Below are 21013 nucleotides of genomic sequence, written 5' to 3'. Positions count from 1 at the left end.
TTCATTTTAAAAAGCTGGTGCTCTGCAAGATGTATAGTGGCGTGCTACGTTCGGCTAGATGTGTGGTGGTATTTGATTGTGGTTTTATTAGTTACAAATTCCTGGGAGGGTTTCAAATACATAATCATTCTGTGAGTAATGATGGTTATACTTCTTCCTTTCTAACTGTTGTGTCTCATATTTCTTAATCTGGCCCTACTATCCTGGCAAGACACTCTAGTATGACGCCATGCAGAAAGGGTGAAAATAGACATCCTCATCTCATCCTTAATAAAGACAAAGCATTCACTTTTTATCATTGTGATGTTAGCTATAGAATTTTCTTTATATGCTGGTTATGAAGTTTTGAAAATTTCCTTTTATTCTTACTTTGTTTAAAGTTTCTTATAAGTGGGTACTGGCTGTTGTCAAATACATTTCTTCAGTAATTGAAATGATCAATATCTTTTAAATATTTTAATGTAATGGTGAATGACTATTTGCTTTGGATATGAAAATGGATTTGCATCATTTTCCGGTCAAAAGAAGCAAGTGTAAACTGATGGGGTATATAAGTCTCCCATTTGTTTAAAAATGAGTAGTATGGCTTCATACATATACATATATGTATAATGTGTTTTGTGCATATGTAAAGACATTATGCTTTTACACACAGAGAACATTTCAAGATACTTGAAAAACTGAACAGCAGCTTCTTGTCCATAATGAAACGGCTTGAGTGTCTAGGTGAGAAGAAAAACTTTATTTTATGCCTACTCTCTTGTGCTATATGAAATATTGACTATATATAAATTTGAAAATAATACATCCCTCTATTTCTTATAGTTATTTATTACATTTACACTTCAGTATTTTATTAGTTTTTATTAGCTTGGAATATATTTTGCAGGGAAGTATAAAGTGAGCTTTGAAATAATTTTTTTCCCAATTATTTTAATTGAGTTTCCAAACTCTGGGTAATTTCTTCCATTTCATTACATTTGCTAGGCACTGTTGTTTGATTCAGAATGGTCATTTTTATTCTGCTAAAAGGAATGCTGCCTTCGATGCCAGCATTTCAATTAACATAGCTTTGTAAATTTTAATGTTTCTTGGGCTAATGGACCATATTGGTTTATCAAGATTTTCATGTCCCTCTTTTTTCTTTCTGTATCTATTATTCTGATGAAATTTAAATTTTGTTTACTATGTTAAGGTGCTTACCTTGATCCCTCAAATTAAAGTGTTTTCTTTTTTATTCTGATTTCATCTCCTTCATAAACTTATCATATATATATATATATACACATACATATATGTATGTATGTATGTACTGACATGGATGTTTTGTTCACCCTATAAACACTATATCTTGCAGAGCACTTTATGTACAGGTGCTCAATTAGTGTTTAATGACTTAGTCAAGGAATGAATGCCTAAGTAAATGGTTGAATAAATACATTATATGTCCAACTCAATTTTATTTCCCATGCTTTTCTCCACCCTTGATATTTCATGTCACAGATTTTATTTTAATCTGTGATTAGTGCCCTGAATGATTAAATTATTAAGATAATATCAATGTCATCAATACAAAAAATATGTTTTTCAATTTCAGTGGTTTACGTTCAATTTTGGAACTGCATTTACCATATTTGTTTTATTTTAATTCAAGTAGTAAGTCTTTTTATACAATACATTTCTCATTGTTCTAGTCTTGATTTGAACCATCTTTTTGTAAGCTTGTAGATAGAGTTGCTTCCCCAGAGAGGATTTACTAATCATTCTTTTATTTGAGAAGTTTTTTATATATTGAAACATATGCTCTATATCTCTCATACACAAATAACTAAAGCTAGTCTATAAAGAGAATTCTTCATTCAAATCTCATGTCCTTCATAAAAATAAAGGCAAAACACCACATACATGGCATTCCACTCCATCACAGTACATAATGTCTTAGCAAAGAATGTGAGGTCAGCTTGTCTTTTCCTTATTCACTGCTTTTCATCTTTAAAATTCAAAAATGTATAAGGGCACATCCGGGTGTCTTGATGACACTTTTGTTTTGTCATCTCAGAGCTTCCTTCAGCTTGAAAACTTTCCTTATACTGAGGTCATCTCCTGAGGAGAAGCGTGTACGGGGATAGAGGTTTGTAGTAAATTTAGTTAATATGTGAGCTGACATCAAATTGGTATGAGTGATGCAAACATTACAATATTGTTTTGCGATTGTACCACATTTCTCTCTGAGATTCCCAAATAAGAGCAAGCTTGTCATGTTTTTCTTTCTTTTAATAGAAGAATGAAAAAAAAAGGAATAGTTGAAGTGTGATATAGTGACTTTCCCAAGATTACAACACCTAGTAGACGAGGAAGTTAGTACTAATCCCGTTTCTGCCTCCTGGTTAATCCACCTGTGAACAAAACTGCATTTTTGTCTCTCACAGCCTGATCTACACTTGAATTTCATTTTCAGGAACCAATTATGAAATTCATTAATTATTTTGTATGAATTTATGTATGGTAGTCTGGCCAGAATTCTTGGTTACACTTTATTTGTGTCATTTGATTTCTCCCTGAGCATTATGACATCCATCCTTTTAGCTAACCCTTCGCTCTACAGACACCAGCAACTGGCAAGAAAATCTAAACTAAACTAGTTACAAAATATGAGACATAGTAAGTGATGGAAATAAAATCTTGGAATATTTTAAGACAAACTTTATATAAATTATAGTAACCAGGGGGCAGTAAAATTGATACATTGACACTAACATAACAAACTAGTGTAGCATTTACAGTTCTATTTAGTAATAGAACATAAGCTCTGGAGTAGAAGTGTACAACTCTAAACTAAACTTATGTACCCTTGCCTGTTTATATTGTGTCATCTTCTACAAGACAATATATGTAGAGATGACAGGCATAGATTGTTTTCACTCAAGTAGATACACATTAAGTATAAAGTGCTCCAGCAAATGATAGTTTCTAAAGTTTGTGTCAAAAATACATTTATTTAGTATTTTTCTACTCTCAGTACTTTGCATTTGTCTTCAACATACACATTCACATCACTAACACTATTCCTTCAGCCTGATGATAAGCAGCAATTATCAGCAAGTGAAATTTCTATGGGTTCCCAGCAGATTTTTTAAAACCATGAACTTTGTGTTGAAACTAGGGAGTGATGGGAACAATGACCAATTGAAAAGTATTTGCCGCTTCTAAAAAAATTGGCCCTTCTGTTGTTACACTGCCATGTTGGAATTTGAACCCAGTGTTTAAACTGGTCAGGTCATAATACTGGTCAGGCTCCTACTGTCCTTTGCTCTTTTATCATTACTTCCAATTTTTCTCAGTGTGTCATAAAGTCATAGAATATTTCCATATATCCCTACAGATGGAAAGACTTGCCACAGTTGTAAAGACTTGTTATGCTTTTTTTTCTATCTGCAGTCTTCAAGGATTCTTATTGTTCCCTCTAGGCTAATGTTACTGATATCCTTAAATAAAACTTGATTATTCAAAGCTTCTTCTTTTATAAAATTATGATTCTTTGAAGTTAAAGAATTATAGGTTATTTTCTATACTCCCTCAAGAAAGTAAAGAACATGTTTTGTTCATTGTTCTATCTTCAGTTTCTAGGACATTCTCTGGCAAATAGGAGGTTGGATGAAATTAGTTTATTAATAGAAATTTGCTATTTCAGTCATTCATTCATTAAGTAAACTTTTCCTTAATGTATACTGTGTGCCACTCATGTTATTAAATGTCATTGGATGCATGTAAATCATTAACATGGACTAGAAAACCATTCTGCTTGGGAAAAAACTTACACTGGGCTTCAATTAAATGAGAGATCATCTACATTTTTTTCAGCTTCATTAAGGTATAACTGACAAAATTATATTTAAAATGTACATCATGATGAATTGATAAATGTATATATTGTGAAAAGATTCCTCCCTCTTGTTAATTAGCACATCTAATGAAATATAATCTAAATTTTCAAGTATAAACTTACATTTGCCTTCAATTTTCTGTAGGACTTTTTGGAGGGCCTCAACTTTTTTTCTTGATTCTCCCTCCTGGAAAGGTGTAAAAAGATTATATGTACCATCTACCTTTCAGTCCATGTCTGACTACCACTTACTTAATCAGAACTTTCACCCCATCTACCAAATACCCTTAGGAGAAAAAAGCCAGACACTACAAGTCTACTAGCAAAAAGAAATAAATATATAACAAGTCAGATCTCATAAATTAATTTGAAACTTATCCTTGGTTTAAATGATTAGAGTTTAAGAGCTTAAGACTAACCCTGTATTTTTAAAAAACCCTTTAGTGCTCCTATTTGGCTTATAATAATGATGCAGCTGTGCTCATCTGACTTTTCTCTAAGACAAATTTTTAAAAATCAAACCTCAAAAATAGTATTTATTTAGAGTCATGAAGATCTCAAGAGAAAGGTGAACTCCCAACTTCAAACAAGTTCAAAGTCATGCTCTCTTGGGGAGTCATCTGTCTATATCCTTGTATTTTGATGTTAAGATTTTTAGCAGGATGCCAACTGCCCCATCATATCTATCAGTCAACCAATCATATGCTTGTGTCGTATCACATTCTCTAGGAACAGCAGGGCTGGATCGCCAGAATGAACAGGAACTTTAAGCTTCCAGTTTAACCAGGGTCACCTGTACTAACTGAACCAAAATCAAGAATAAAGAGTGAAAGATGCATGCTAGCATAATTATAGTCTGTTTATATTAGTTATGCTTAATGGGTATATTCTTCAATAGAACTCTGGCAGTGTCATCAAACTAAACGGCCAACTTGAAGACTGGCATGTCTCTCTATAACATAAAAATTTGGGTAATAAACAACAAAATGTATTTCTTTTTTATCAAGGATGTGCATTTTCTTTTTGCAGTTCACTTTTCTCATATTGTTACTTACTAAGAACAGCAGGCAGAATACTGGCTCCTAAAGCGTGCCTTGCGACACCTGCCAACACTCATTCAGCTGTGAGAACCATTCAGGGCTTGTGACTTACAGAACCATAAGATACTAAGTCTGTGCAGTCGTGAGCCAGTACGTTTGTAGTAATTTGTTACAGCAGCCAAGCAAACTACGATACTGAGCAACCCTATTTTTTTTCCAGAAGACTCTATCACTGAAACTGCATTAACAAAAAAAAGTTAAACTTTTCAGACTTTTATTAAGGCACTGTCTATTCATTCATGCATTCATTTATTCATTTTCAGGAGGTGATCATTAGCAGCCAAGTCGACATTTCAAGAAGCAGCCAGGAAATGGAAAGAAATGAACAAGAATCTTCCAAAACACACAAAATTGATGTTGGAACAGAAACGGTAACTACTTAGAAAGACAATACTTTCCAAACAGTTCCCAGAATTTTGTTGTAAGCAATTGCTTTTAATGTCCTTATGTATTTAATATCCACACAGATTAGTGTCTTCCCTCACTTTGGAGTTGACAGTCTCTGGCAAATAATGCAAGCACCCTAAAAATGAATGCATCTTAGGTGCCAATTCATACATGTTCTGTTCCAGCAGGAGTCCATACATTAAAATAAGTGATAGATGTTTAATTAGCATTTCTCAGGGTGCACTGAAGTCTTGGATGAAAATCACTGTGAAATGAAGAATGTGTGTGGAGTACTGAAAAATCTGACTTTTTAAGAACAACTATTTATTTAAAACAGGTCTCTCATCTTGAAAAGCACACTGAGGAAATAAACCAAGCTTCTCAGATCCATCAATATGTTCAAGAAACAGGTAACAATCTAGTATTATTTAATCCCAGTATATCTTTCTCCTGTGTTTGAAAGGAGAACTTCCAAAGCACAATCCTCTCACTAAGTAGGAGTAGTAACTATGACTCATGGTCCCAAAGAGGGCAGGGTAGGATTTCTATATATAATTAGGTTCTGACTGTGGTAATAGATGCAATAAGCTTCTAAAATAGTTCATTGCCCATCAACCCTGTGATGTATTCATCCTCAAAGTCTAGAAGGGAATAAACCAGTCACCTCTGAATTGCTTCTTGCCTCACAGACCTAGAATAATACTTGGTGTGTACCAGTTCCCTGATTATAGAAATATTATCTTGATTGCATTACTTTTAATAATAGATTTAAGCACTCTTAAGTCCAATTCTTCAATCTACAGATACGAGATTAGACTACAGGCAAGTTGGTGTAAGTTTGCGTAAGATGGGTATAGGTTGTCTTGCCTATAAAAGGGGAACGAGAAGTTTGACTTCTCTGAAGAGCTAAAAGGGAAGATTAAGCCAACTGTGACCCGAATATTACTTGACTATATCTGTATTTTGGTTTTGCTTAAGGAAGTAGGTATTTTCTGTTCTTCTGCTGTCTTTTTATCATTTTTCCTGAGCATAAATAACTAAAACATGCTTGTAGAAAATTTAGTGAATATATACATTAAAATAAACAACAGTTTCATCACTTATGACTTCCCATCCAGAGATAACCACTGCCATTTTTCTTCTTCTATTTCTTGACATATACTAACTTGCATAATGAAATAGTGCCATATGAATACATTTGTGCCTTGAATCTTTTTATTTAACTTATATTATGGGATGTTTCCCTTAGCATTATAATTTCTTGTCAAACATTGTGTTTCTTAGTTACATAATATCACTGGTGTTCTCTGTCTATAGTCATTGATACACCTGAGGATGAAGACATTCCGAAGATTTCAGTTAAGATTTTAAAAGAGCAATTTGAAAAGTTTGCTCAGGAAAAGACCCTTTATTCTGACAAAGAGACAGCCCCAGCCAAGCAGATTAATAAGGTAAGACAATTTCTCTACACAGAAACATATTAAATGCAAAACTGATGTAAATACATAGCATTTTCAAATTATTGAACGTTGGCAGAGGTTTTTTCCAACAGAAAAATATCCTGAACCAGTGCCTATTCTGTTCTCTAAGAAGAATATTATTCTATGTAAGGAAAGTGGTAGAGAAAATTTAAACTTTTCTCACTAGATAAAATTAGGGAAGTAAAAACTATGTCTGCCCTAAAGTTTAATAACCAACATTAGATAAAGTAACAAAGTCAATTTTAAATGTCAGATACTTACTCTGGTCTGTTTAAAATTCCAAGGAAAAGAAAACAACCCTCAAAAGTATTTTAAGACTTTTATTGTCTCCCTCTAGATTACTCTATGTAGCACATGAAGTACAGGAGGAAAAATAACCAAGATTATGTGTAAATGTTAAAATACTGAGTCATTAATGTATTGAATAGGGAGTAGAACTCTAAACGTAGAAATGGCTTATAGGAGAGACAGAGGCAGACACTGAATATTGCTGCTAAGTAGGCCTCCAGATGGAGCACGTCATCTGCTGCCCCCAGTGGGGATGTCGTAGCAGCTGGACCAGTGAAGAGCAGTGCCTTTTAAGTCTTTACCAATACACTCAACTTTATAACATCTGATTTTCTCTCTCTTAAAGATTGGAAGTGACTATGAAGAGACTCTTAAGCCATCATCCATTGTGGGTACCTCTTCAACTTCTTGTACTCCAATCAGCTGGAGGAAGGAAACATCAACCAGAAGATCTAGTAACCACAGGGCCACCTCCTCAACACTGGTGCAAGATAATACCATTCCTTCAGGAGGGACAGAAGAATTTCTTCCTCCCCCACCCGGCAGCCTTCAAACTCCAATAGATGTGACGGCATTTTCCCAGTCCCCTGAATTCCCCAGCCCTCTTAGAATGCCACCAGTCTCCAAAGAATTATGTTCTAAACAAAGAAATTTGTATGAGCTAAACCATTTATATAAACACATCCATCCGGAGTTAAGGAAGAACTTAGAAAAAGATTGTATCAGTCAGGTTTCTGAGATTGTTTCCAGTCAAGTGAATCCCAGCAGCTCAGTTTCTGCAGATGTTCAGCAAGCCCGGTATGTTTTTGAAAACACAAATGTCAGTTGTCCAAAAGGCCTGAACTCAGAAAGAGAACATTTGGAGTGGAATGAGATTCTGAAGGGGGAGGTGCAGTCCATGAGGTGTATTTTTGAAAATCAGCCATTAGATGCCATCAACAATGGCTCTCCAGAGGAAGGTAACATCTCCAAGGGCATTGCTGATCAAGAAATCATTGCTGGTGGTGATGTGAAATATACCACATGGATGTTTGAAACACAACCCATAGATATGCTGGGGGATCATTCTTCTGGCACTGAAGAAAATGCTGAGAAAATTCCTGAGCTAGCCAGAGGAGATGTTCGCACAGCCAGAAGGATGTTTGAAACAAAGCCATTAGATTCAATGAATAAAATGCATCCAAGTCAAGAAGAACCAGGGGTATCTTCCATAAAGGATATAATTGGCGGGGATGTCAAGACTGTGAGACACATGTTTAAAACTCTACATCTGGATCAACTTGGACAGTTTAATACAGTGGATGAGGTTCACTTACTGCAGCTCAGGTCTGAGCTCCAAGAAATTAAGGGAAATGTTAAGGAAAGCATAAAATGTTTTGAAACTCAACCATTCTATGTTATTAGAGATGGTTTAGGTCAAATACTAGAAATTAAAACTGTTCACAGAGAAGATGTTGAAAAGGGGGATGTGAGAACAGCACACTGGATGCTTGAAACACAGCCCTTGGACACAATCAATAAGGATATCACAGAAACTAAAGTCATCCGAGAAATATCCATGGAAGAAAAGGTCAAAGGTGGGGTGAGCAGGGCAAAGTGGTTGTTTGAAACTCAGCCTTTGGACAAAATCAAAGAGTCAGAAGAGGACATGATTGAGAAGGAAACAATTATGGCTACAGATATCTCCAGAAAGTGTTGGATGTTTGAAACACAGCCGTTAGATATTCTAAAGGATGTTCCCAACACAGATCCTGTAAGATCTGAAGAGATAATAGGGGGTGATGTACAAACTACCAATCATCTATTTGAAACACTTCCAATAGAAGCTTTAAAAGATAGTCCTGATGTAGGAAAACTTCAAGAAATTACCACCTCTGAAGAAGAAAAGGGGGATGGTAGGCACCAAAAGTGGATTTTCGAAACCCAACCTCTGGAAGAGATTAGAGAAGATAAAAAAGAGTACATATGGACAGTGAAACTTGAAGAGGTTGACAGAGGAGATGTCAGGAATTACACAAATATCTTTGAGTCAAACAATTTAATTCAATTTGATGCATCACATAAGATAGAGGTGGAAGGAGCCACAAGAGGTGCTGTAGCATTAAATAAAGCACTCTTTGAAACAACACCATTACATGCTATTCAAGATCACCTTGGAAAGTGTCATCAGGTAAAGACCGTCCAGCAAGAAGAAATCCTAAGAGGTGATCATGTAAGAAGCTGCAGGTGGCTTTTTGAAACAAGGCCCATTGACCAGTTTGATGAAAGCATTCGTAACTTTCAAATAATCAGAGGAATATCTGCTCAGGACATACAGACTGGAAATGTGAAATCTGCTAAGTGGCTGTTTGAAACCCAACCTCTTGATTCAATTAAATATTTTAGTAATACGGAAGAAGTAGAAAGTAAAATTGAACAAGCTACAGATATCATTAAAGGGGATGTCAAACCCTGTAGATGGCTTTTTGAAACCCAGCCAATGGAGTCTCTTTATGAAAAAGTCTCATTAATGACAGACAGTGAAGAAATTCCTAAGGGAGACGTCAAAGCCTGTACTTGGCTCTTCGAAACTTGGCCCCTTGATACCATAAAAGATGACTCTGAAGAAACAGTCAAATCACAAGCTGTAAAACAGGAGGAGATCCATGGTGCGGATGTTTGTTCAGCGTGTTTTCTTTTTGAGACAGAAAATCTGGACAGCACACAAGGAGAAGAAGGAAAGGAAATCAAGGCTGCGGAAGTAGATATCCAAGCTGGGGATGTCTCTAGCATGCGGTGTAAATTTGAAAATCAGTCCTTAGACTCTATCAGGTCCTCAGAGGAAGTGTTGAAAAAGATCACATCTCCTGCAACACTTTGTCGCCAAATTAAGATAGAAACTCGTCGTAGGGACTCTCCACCTACAATCACAATACCGGTAAGTGCAAATCATGTTGACAGTAGTTCCTTCAGAGAATCCATGGAAGCTCAAGAGGAAGTGAGGAAAGTAGGGAAAAGGGCGACTTACATCCACAAAGACAGAATAAGTTCCTCTGGGTATATAGGGCCAGATACTGAATGTTTTCACGCAAGTTGAAATCATCCACAAAGTTGAAGGGCCCCTCAGGTCAGAGCACACACAGAGATAGGAAGCAGCCAACCAAACTGTTCAAATGGCTGAAAATTTCATGAATGACCGTGAAAATGAAATAAACAGATGGTCAGGGAATTTGAGGATGGTCCAGTTTTGGAAGCAAAGTCAAAGAGAAGAGTTTATGTAAATGGAGAAGCAAACCATAATATAACACAAGAAAGTCATACATTTTGTAAGGAGGAATTTGGATTAATATCTTCAGAGAACTCTAGTTTTACAGGCTTTTCATGCAATCATCCTAGGGAACTGCAAGAAAAAATTTCTGTTAAGCAGCCTAGCATATGCTCTGAAACAAGGTCCCTAAGTGAGTATTTCACAGGTGTGGATGCATTTGAGAGTCAAGTTGTGGGGTTGAAGATGACAGTTTCTTCACCACATAACTCAGAAGCTGGCAAATCTGGCTTTGACTTCAAGCATGCCCCACCAACCTATGAAGACGTCATCGCTGGCCACATTTTAGATGTTTCTGATTCACCTAAAGAACTCAGGAGGAATTTTCAAGAGATGTGGCAGAAGAGTCAAAGAGTCTTTAAAAACCTGGGATATGCAACCTCAGATGCTTCTGCAACAGAGATGAGAACTGCCTTCCAAGAGTAATCTGCATTTATAAGTGGTAAATGAGCTTGGAAAGCCTGAAGTAACATTAACCCATGCCATAGCTAAGATGACTTGCAGTTTCATACTAAACGAAAACTAACAGCTTCCCCTGTTTGCTGACACCCTTTTCTTACAATGTTTGCTTTTACTACTTTCTCTTAAGCATGGAACATGGTTCACCTGCACTGTGTGAGAATAACAAATACTATTATATAGATTATACAGACCATTTATTTGTTAAGGTAAATAGGCTTTTGATAATATAATAATAGCTGTTACTCTGATAGTATTCATGATTTGTTTAACTATACATTTATTAATAATTGTACACCTATAGTACATTATTAGTACTTTTTAAAGAAAATATTAGGTATATCCCTTGACCCATTATTGAGGTAATTTTAACTGCCAGAATTAAGTAGAGTTTGCATTTGATTTCCATGCATCCTGGTAGTAGTACAAGGAGGAATTTACAGTCTTCCTAAGTGCTTTAAGGGTTTTTATTGATTGATATCTCTAACAAAAGGGTAGGTATGGAATTAGGCCTTTTGTATACTTAATTATTGTTGTTGAGTTGGATAGAGTTATCTTTGCCTCAGGCCACTTTCTTTCCTACAACTGATTTTTTTACCTTTCTTAAACCCCAGATGACAGCTCAATTGGCCTCATTCACAGATGAACATGGACAACACATTTTTAACATTTGATTAGGTTTGGAAGGAGGGAGATTTAAAACATATGAACTGAGTACATATTTTTAGCATCAGAGAATAGATGGTTTCTTTACATTTCCCTGCTTTTTTACAAGTAACAAGGCTTCACAATAAAAGGGTTTGACATAATTAACATGCATCACTGGTGTAGTCCATTTCTTTAGGCAGACTGAAAGAAATAGCAGGCTTAAAATGACTGTTGAGATGAGCAGTTATGCCTCTAGCCTATTTGCAATTTATGTGTCTAGTTTGTCGGGTTAATATGATTTCTAATATGCTTGCTTCTGGCATGATCAGGCAAAGCTGTCTAATTAATTTCAAATGCTCAGTTCTGTGAAGATAGCTAGAAAAGATATAGAAAATACACAAAAAATTGCTGTTAAATAGAGAAATGTGTCTCCTCCTAGAACCAAAAAAAAAAAAACACACACAAAGGAGATTACTTAGTAGTCCAAATTGAGCATCAAGCACTGAAGTGCATATATTTATTTGCAACAAATTCCCTGAGTACATATGATCTTTCATATAACTAGTATGAGAGCTTAGTTATTCTCACACAGTCCCTGTGAGGGTCAAAACAATACTGAGGTGAAAGTTCCGTGCCAATTTTGAACCACATGCAAACACTGGCTAGTAATATGACTGCTATTATTCACAGGACTTGCATTCAAGGAAAGCGGCCGCATGGGGCTGTAGGTGCTTCAGCGCAAGAGAAGAGGAAGGAAAACTGTAAAAGGCAGACTCAAGAATCCAAAAAGCCCTAAAATCTAAAACCATTTATAATAAGGACAAATGGCCCTGATTTTGATGTATTCAAAAGTCTCATTGCATTAAAGTTAAGAATTGGTGTCAGAGAGTGAACGCTAAGTCATCAAGGAAATATTTAAGCAAATGCAATATCCTTAGCTTAAGAAGATATGCATGTATTTCAGAAAAATCTTTCCAGCATGCTTTAAAAAACTAAAACTTAGGATCAAGATGGGTGTAAACCTTCATGTCCATGAGGGGTCTGGTTATCTAGAATGAATGATCTCCGGGCTCTCTGTGGTGAGTTTACTGTATTTTCTTTCTAACGTATTAAAGTTAATGAACATATTTTACTCATGTATGTTTCCTTAAATAAAAGTCAGCTTGTTGAATGCATAAATAATAGTACAGACACTAGAGAAATGTTGATTGGACCAGAGCCTGAGAATGGGCTGTGTCCAGAGAAGCACAATGAGGACACCAGTCTGAGAGCTTCCTACTTGCACTACATGACCAATTAGTATGTTGTCATCTCTTTTGTTTTTACAATCTGCTTAAACTTACTACTTCATAAGCTTTTGTAAATTTTCATTTTTAGAAACTGCTGCTCCCAGACAAGGAAATATGTATACTTTGTCAAAAGACAGTTTATCCAGAGGAGTGCCTCATAGCCGACATGCAGATTTTCCATGAGTCCTGCTTCAGATGCCACAACTGTGACAGTAAACTGAGGTAAAGCGTCATGTGCTGTGCGGTACAAATCTTTGAAGAACCTGCCTTAGTCTAATAACATGAAGATTTAGACTTTTCCAGATCTTGCTGTCAGCAGTTAACACAGCCACCAAAAGGTGTTCGTGTTCTGTTGCGTTTTACCCAGGATGGCTGTGACCTTCCTCCTTTTGAGATTGTGCTTTTCCAGTGAAATTGAGAAGGGTCCCTTCTTTCCAAATGTGGAACCCACGTTGATAAGAAAAATCAAGGGTTACTGTGCAAATCAAGATTTGTTAATTATTACCTTTATCTAAAGTCTAGATTACACATTAGGAGTAAGTAAGCTTATTCTGTAAAAGTCGGATAGCAAATATTTTCACCTTTGTAGGTCATACTGTTTCCATCACTATTGAACTTTCCTGTAGAGGCAAAAGCAGCCACAGACAGCTAAGCAAATGGGCGTGGCTGTAAACTGATGGTCCCTGCTCTAGTCCAGTAAAACTTCAGACACAAAAATAGGTGGTTGGCTGGAGTTTACCTATGTTTGGGCTACTGCATCTACATAAACAAATCAATAAATACATAGAATTTAGAATAAGGTCACTGTCAGATAAATACTCTGTTTATTCTCTGGTGCAACAGAAGCACTATGTCAACACAGTGACAAGCTCACTCATTTCTCCAAAACTCTTGACGTAAATGTACTTAAATGAATGCAGCACTTGTAGCTATTGTCTGAGATGCTGAAATGTAATTATTTTGCTGAATCCAGTGAACATCTCTCAGACTGTATCTTGCCTGACTTTAATCGACAATGTCAACCACCCGTCATTGCAATGTTCTTTTCCCTGGGGTTCCATGTCACCAGAGTATAATCATCTTCCTCCCGCCTTTGGGGTTCCTTCTCAGAATCCTGTGTAGGTGGACTCTTTCTCTGTCCATCACCAAGGTGGTAGAGATGCTTACAATTCTGCGATGGGCACTTACTTTTCTCACTGTATATAATCTTTCTGGTTTATCACATCCACTCCCGTGACTTTAGTTGTCATTCATGTGTCAATAACTCTGAAATCTGTGCCATGAGTCAGCTCCTTCCTTTGTGTATCAGGTGCTTCTATCTCAATGACTAGTATATATCACCAATTAGATTTCTCATAAGTACAACAAATTCAATATGCGCCATTACCTTCTGTCTACTGAAATTCCTTCCTTTTCCTTCCTGATCTGTATGCTACTTTCTCAGTAAATGACATTCAGAGTAACTCAATGACAGACACATGAAGTCACCTTTGAGTCCTTCCTTTCCCTCATTCCCTACCCACCCCCAACAATGACCAAGTCCTATAATTTCTGTCTCACAAACGGCTAGAGATGTATACTTTTCTCCTTTCCCACAGCCCAGATTCCTCTCCCCAATGTTGGTCGGGACCTTCTTTTTTATTTCTGTCATCATTATTCAATTTAATTTCATTCGACTCCCATATTTTTTTTCTTCTCAGCATGGGGATCTTGTTCTAAGGGGATTCCAGTGGGTCAGTTTTGGGAATTTGACTTCTCTAGCCTCTTTAGTCTTCCTGCCCCAGGATGATTGTTGAGGGCAAAGCCCTTCCCCATTTTGGCTCTTGTTCCCTGATTGTCATGTGATACTTTCCAGGAAATGCTGGCTGGCTATTCTGTGGTCTCATATTTTCAGGTCCATCAGGCACCTTCTTTTTTTCCCTCTGCTATTGGCCATACAGATGTGATGACTATCATACTAGTCTTGTGGCTTTGGGGGCTTTTCTTTACCTCCTGGTATTTTGGGATTGGTGGAGATGCCTTGTCACTTAGCTTTGTTACAGATTTTATCCATAAGTTTTAAGTTTTGCTATCTTGTTGATATATCTGTTTTTATGTGGAGATTCAGAGGTGTTCAAAAACAATGCTGCTGTCTTCAACTAAATTTGCTATTAATTGTAACAGATTCTCTATCTGTGACTTCCCCAAAGAAGCCAGACAAACAGCTGCATAGGCAAGCTTCCCATTTCATTCAAAATCCAGTTAGCCAGGAAGTTCAAATAGTTGATTTTTGTGTGTGTGATATACAGAATGTATTAAAAATTGCAACCCTTCACATAAATCACTGAGTTGGCAAAAATTAAGTCCTATCATTTTGTAACTCCTATAACTGCATATTAATTACACTATCATACCTATTATACCAATAGCTGACATACAGCATGAAATTCTAAATACTGTAGGACAGGTATCATGTAGGATTTTAGTGATAACTATGAACTAATAGGAATGCTGAATTAATAAGCACCTTCTTCCTATTGCCACTAAATTAATTATACTGAATCTCTGACTCATTCTTGGAAATAATGAATTCTCTTATTCCCTATGAATTTGAAGAGTACCTATGTAGAATGTTTAATTTTTTTTCTTTTTCACTTTTTGACAGTTTGGGAAATTATGCATCACTTCATGGACAAATATATTGTAAACCACACTTTGAGCAACTTTTCAAATCTAAAGGAAATTATGATGAAGGTTTTGGACACAAACAGCATAAAGTCCGATGGAACTGCAAAATTCAGAGCAGCTCAGTGGACTGTATTCCTAATGAAGCACCAAATATGTGTAAAAACGGTATAGAAAACACCCCCACACTTAGGGATCTTAACAAACATTTAGATGCTGAGAACAGCAAAGGGCAAAGGGATGATCTGAGAAAAGTCAGGGAGAGGAGAAAACTAAAAATCATTTCGTCCCCATCCAGGGAGCTGCCTGAGAAAACCTTTCCTCTTGAGGAAGAACTCAAAATGAGCAAACCGAAATGGCCACCTGAAATGACAGCCCCTGCATCTGCTGAGTTTAAAGATGAACTAAAAGAACACAATAACACTCTGGAAAATAAAGGACAAGAGCAAGATACTTCTCTCCTTGAGACATATCTGCAGCCCATCCATATGTGTCAGAAAGAAGATGTTACAGGAATCCAAGAAACGGAAGTTATAAAGCAAAGCAAGATGAGAAGGAAGGGAGTAAGAATGTGCCAGATAATCTGAATGAGGCTGAAGAAATAAAGAATAAGAGGAAAAGTGAAATGGATGTTAGCAAGAATAATAATGGGGTTGTTCAGATAGCTGAGAATGAGAAAAATGAACCAGGTAATGAACTTGACGGTGCAGAAGTTATATGGGTTACTGACACTGATGATGAGGCGGTACCAGAAAATCATAAAGAGAATTTGAATAAGAAGAATAATAATTATGTAGCAGTCTCGGATCTGAATAATGGCAGGCAGAAGACATCTATTTTAGAATTTCCTAATCTATTACCACTGTCAAGTGAAGCAAACTGTGTTGCAAGTGACTATGCGACTGAAAACCTATAAAGTGTATCCAGGATCTCTGAGTTACTAAATACATTTGAATCTGAAGAGATGTACTCGAGGAATGTACCAGCTATGGCTCTCAAGAAGCAGGCTGGCAGAGCTACTGCTGGCAGTCCTGTGCAGTCTGCCCCCAAGTCAGTCCTCAGTGGTGGCTTAAGAGGAAAGAGGAACAGCTCAATGGCCTCTCCTCCTAACACAAATACCTTAAACATCACAGAAAACCACTCAAATAACAAGAATCTACACTTCTTCTTTTCTAACACTGTGAAAATTACTGCTTTTTCCAAGAAGAATAAGAACACTGATTTAATAGAGTCTGTAGATCCAATTAAAAAGATGCCATGTTTGTATTTAAGAGAACTTGGGAAGAACATCAAACATTGGCATGGTGAAGCAGGAGCAGCAGGAAACACAAGCTTTGATGCTCTGAGCAGTGAATGTGCAACTAAGCCTTCGTTTCCCAGAGTGGAGGACCAGTTTGAACAACTCACTGTGGAAGAGCAAATTAAAAGGAATAAGTGCTACAGTGACACAGAGTAAAACATCCCTGGCCACTTGCAGTGGACATTAGGCTTGGAAACACGCAGGCAGGGACTTTAGGGATTTTGATGACCTTTAGTAGAACTTGTAAGCTTAATGTTCAGAAATCTCATGTCTATCACAGTGGGATATTCCTTGTGTTACACCGTATGTTTTTCCCAATTGGTTTGAATCTACTTTTCATCTGAATGGAATGAAAAAAAAAGAAACAATATGGCTATGTTTTCTGTCAAGTGGCCCTTACATGTACCGCGCTCTCTTTTTCAGCATGCCAGACAGCATCATCAGGGGGACTCTACTCTGCTAATGTTTATCATCATTCTTATACCTTCCCTATAATTTCTGCTGAAATAAAATTCAATCACCTGGGATACAAACCAAAACACTTCTGTAACTTTTTTCCATATATATTAACACTTTAAACATATATGCTTTCCATAATTTAGGAAGTATTTGTCATGGAGCAAGTATTTAACACAAACATGCATGCATAAAGAAATGGTCCTGGAAAGAAATAACATACAATACTAAAATTGCAGTATTATTAGAAAATATAAAATTTACATTCTTTTTTTGATCTACATTTTAAAGATATGAGAATTGTTATGATTCTTTAAATAATTACCCATATTAAACTATCATGGTATTTGTCTATAAACATTTAATGAAAAATACCAACTTTCCTCCAAAATAACATGGAGTCCATACTCAGAAATCAAATGAACTAGAAAGATTTTAGAAGTTACTTAAATAAATTATACACACGGTATTTTTCATTGCTTACTATATGCAACTGATAAGTACACAAATCATACCACTGATTTTTGTCAGGTATTTTTTTCATCGTAGTCGATGGATATTACATTTTTCTCTTATAAAAACAGTCTCTGGAAAACATGTCTTCAAATATTCTGCTTATACTGCCTTTCTGAAAATACATTTGACAATTCTGAGAAAAAAACACGAATATAAATTGGTGGCTTCACATTCATTTACAGTGTACATAGATGAAAACAGGCTTTATCCTATATTCCCCTACATAAACACAAAATTGACTTAGTCTATTAAGTATGAAACCAAAATACAGTGTTGAAAACGATTTCTCTTTAGAAAGTAAAATAGACTCTCTCTTGCTAGTATGTTCCAACAGTACCTACAGTCTGAATGATTAGTCTGCTCAGGCTGCCAAAACAAAATATCACAGACTGGGTAGAAAAAAATAACAGAATCTTATTTTATTGCAGTTCAGGAGGCTGGAGGTCCAACACTGAAGGGTCAAGGTGCAGGCAGGCTCCGTGTCTCCTGGAGCCTCTCTCCCTGGCTTGCAGACGGCTGCCTTCTCGCTGTGTCCTCGCCACTCCGTTCCTCTGTGCATGAGCCCTCCTGGTGTCTCCGCCTCTTCGCCTAAGGACATGAGTCCTCATGCATTAGGGCCCTACCATTAGGACCTCATTTAACCTGAACTGCCTCCTTCAAGGTTCTATCTCCAAATGCAGCCAAACTGGGGCATAGGGCTTCAGTATATGAATTTTGCAGGGACAAATTCAGGGCCTAAGCAATTTTACCCAATTTAATTAAATATTGTGAGAGTCTGCCATGAAAATGGCAAGCGGTGGAGCTACAATAGCAAATTTTTTATTTAAACTGAATTTTTGCACATTTGCACTTCTTTTCATATATTCTTAATGATGTAGAAATGACATTGTTTCTGCAATCATTTATGCTAAGATAATACAAAAGCTTCCCTAGAGAAAGATGTACTGTATCAACAATCACTACATAGACATAATGTATAGTTTTTTAATGTTCGTAGATCTTTTACAAAAGTGACTTGCTTTTCAAAAATGTCCCCTTTGAATTCTGCCCAATTAATCTTGTAGCCCAGTCTACACTGTTCAATTAGGTTAAAACTTGGGATTAAAATAAGCTAATATACACATGAGGGGAAAACTGGAAAGACATGAATTGTTCTTGTGTTACCCTTTCATTTAATCAACAAAGTATTGTTTTAAAATCTTCTTAATCAGGAACAGTATCATATCAAAACCATTGGCTGCCCCACCTTCCTTGGACAACATGTAGAAGTTTAAGAAATTCAAATATGCTTAAGAAATCCAAATGCCATTTTATTTAGTAAGGTTACGGGCCACTCTAATTATAACCAAACTTTCAAGCTAAATAAATAGCAGGCTTTAGGAACTAAAATATAGCTGAATCCACAAATCAAAAATTATTTAAATTTTGTTGTTGTTGCAGACAGTGTATTAGTTGCTATGGCTGTCGTAACAAAATGCCAAGATCTGAGTGGCTTAAAGAAAATAAATTTATTTTTTCCCAATTCTGGAAGCTAGGAGTCCAAGGTCAGGTTGGCAAGTGGGTTTCTTCCGAGGCCCCTCCACTTGGTGTGTAGACAGTCTTCCTCCCTCTGTATTTGCTCTCCTTTTATATAGGTCTGGGTCTAAGCTTCTTCCTTTTATAGTGATGCCAGTAATACTATATTCGGGCCCACATTCATGAACTCATTCTACCTTAATTATCTCTTTAAAGACCCTCACTCCAAATGCAGTCACCTTCTGAGACACTGGGGTTTCCGACTTCAACATAGCAATTTCAGGGAGACACAATTCAACCCATAACAGCACTAACCACCTTTCACCTTTAGTTTCTATTTTTCATAAATGCTATTAATATTACAAAACAACTCCCCAATAATTTTTCACTTGGGACTTATATCACAGAACTATGTCATATACTGATTCATGCTATAAAAATTAATATTTCCAGGAACATAATTCTCTTTCAAGGGAATCAAAATGGGCCTGGTATGGACCAAATGCTTTATCAGAATAGGCTGTGTGATGGCAGAGCTTGGCATGTAAGGGAGTTTGCATTATTTATTCAAGACTGGGCCTTCCGAGGACTCTTGTAAAAATGTTCTATTACCCAGGAAACTGTGCCAAATTGTCTTTTGGAGTTTTGCATGCAATCAGTCCTTGTGACAGATTCAGGGCTCTGGACAGCACACTCTTTGGATTGGGACAGTGGTTTTCCCACAGGGCAGTAAAACTGACAACTGCAAACCTCTTACTCGAACCCTTAGGTGCAACCAACATGTGCATCTGGCACATTTCCCCCAAAACTAACAATTTTCTATAAATATCTCTAGAGTAATTTCTAAAGGCACATTAATGTTTTAAAGAACTAGAAGACAGGGAAAGAATACTTTCTCTGTGGTGTTTTGATAGTTACTAACTACTGATTACTATCCAACAAAGGAGTAGAAAACCCTTCTTCCATTGCCAAGAAAATGAAATTACAGAAAGATAATCACAGATATTGAAGTGAAAGAGAAGTACGATAGACTTTTTTTCTCTGTGGAAATGTTATTGAGAAACAAAGGTGATTTCCAAATCTAATGTAAAACGTTTCAAATCTGTAGGTATTAACAATAATATGAAATCTTATTTTAGAAAAAGGAAATTTACATAGAGATCAGAAATAGGCCATGGATATAATACTCAGATTCAAAATCAGAGCCATGAGAGCCACGAGAGGTGCTGAGAGGTGCAGCAGTTCAGTCGCCTGGAGATAAACACTAACAAAAGACAAAAAATATTTTTGGATAAATGTGATCCAGTATTTTTGGATAAAAAGTAATTTGATCTCAGTTTAAATGGGGTCCTTTGGAGAGGCTAATGGAAGCTCCCTAACAAGGCCCATTACCTTGGATGCTTTCCCCAAAACATATTATGAGAAATGTTTAAACTTTAGGGATTTGCACGCAAATGAAGTGATAGAGGGAAAAAAACAGTAGTGGAATATCTACAGGTCATTATCTTTTAATATATAACCTGTTTGTAGAAAGTAAACCAGTGGGTAGGAAGCCTAATAAATGAACACTGTGATGTCACCCAGTCAGAAGACATTCCACGAACACGATGAAGCCTTTGGTATGTGCTGGCAGAGTGATTTTTTTCTTTAAAGGATAAATCATGGCATCTTCCGCACAAGCTCTCAGACTAGAAAGAGAGGCATTAAGAAAACTAATTACAGT

At 36.4% G+C, this 21013-nt stretch overlaps 1 protein-coding gene across 1 annotated transcript; it reads left to right on the top strand.

The window, feature by feature from the left end:
• The first annotated feature begins 651 nt into the window (after positions 1-651).
• LOC108407902 (xin actin-binding repeat-containing protein 2-like) lies at positions 652-17319 on the top strand. The gene is made up of 7 exons (XM_073232364.1): positions 652-726; positions 5247-5354; positions 5708-5780; positions 6688-6821; positions 7486-10056; positions 12928-13061; positions 15484-17319. The coding sequence occupies exons 2-7, from the start codon at positions 5295-5297 to the stop codon at positions 16088-16090; spliced, it is 3579 nt and encodes a 1192-aa protein (XP_073088465.1). The 5' UTR covers positions 652-726; positions 5247-5294; the 3' UTR covers positions 16091-17319.
• The last annotated feature ends 3694 nt before the right edge of the window (positions 17320-21013 follow it).

This window comes from Manis javanica, chromosome 3, assembly GCF_040802235.1.
Source record: "Manis javanica isolate MJ-LG chromosome 3, MJ_LKY, whole genome shotgun sequence".
Taxonomy (NCBI): Eukaryota; Metazoa; Chordata; class Mammalia; order Pholidota; family Manidae; genus Manis; species Manis javanica.
The sequence above is the reverse complement of the archived record's forward strand: the minus strand, read 5'-3'. Positions and strand labels throughout refer to the sequence as shown.

Coding starts and splice junctions, on each gene's coding strand:
- LOC108407902 (XM_073232364.1), top strand. CDS start 5,295: ATGGAAAGAAATGAACAAGAATCTTCCAAAACACACAAAATTGATGTT. Junction 6,822..7,485: donor CAGCCAAGCAGATTAATAAG/GTAAGACAATTT, acceptor TCTCTCTTAAAG/ATTGGAAGTGACTATGAAGA. Junction 10,057..12,927: donor CACCTACAATCACAATACCG/GTAAGTGCAAAT, acceptor TTTCATTTTTAG/AAACTGCTGCTCCCAGACAA.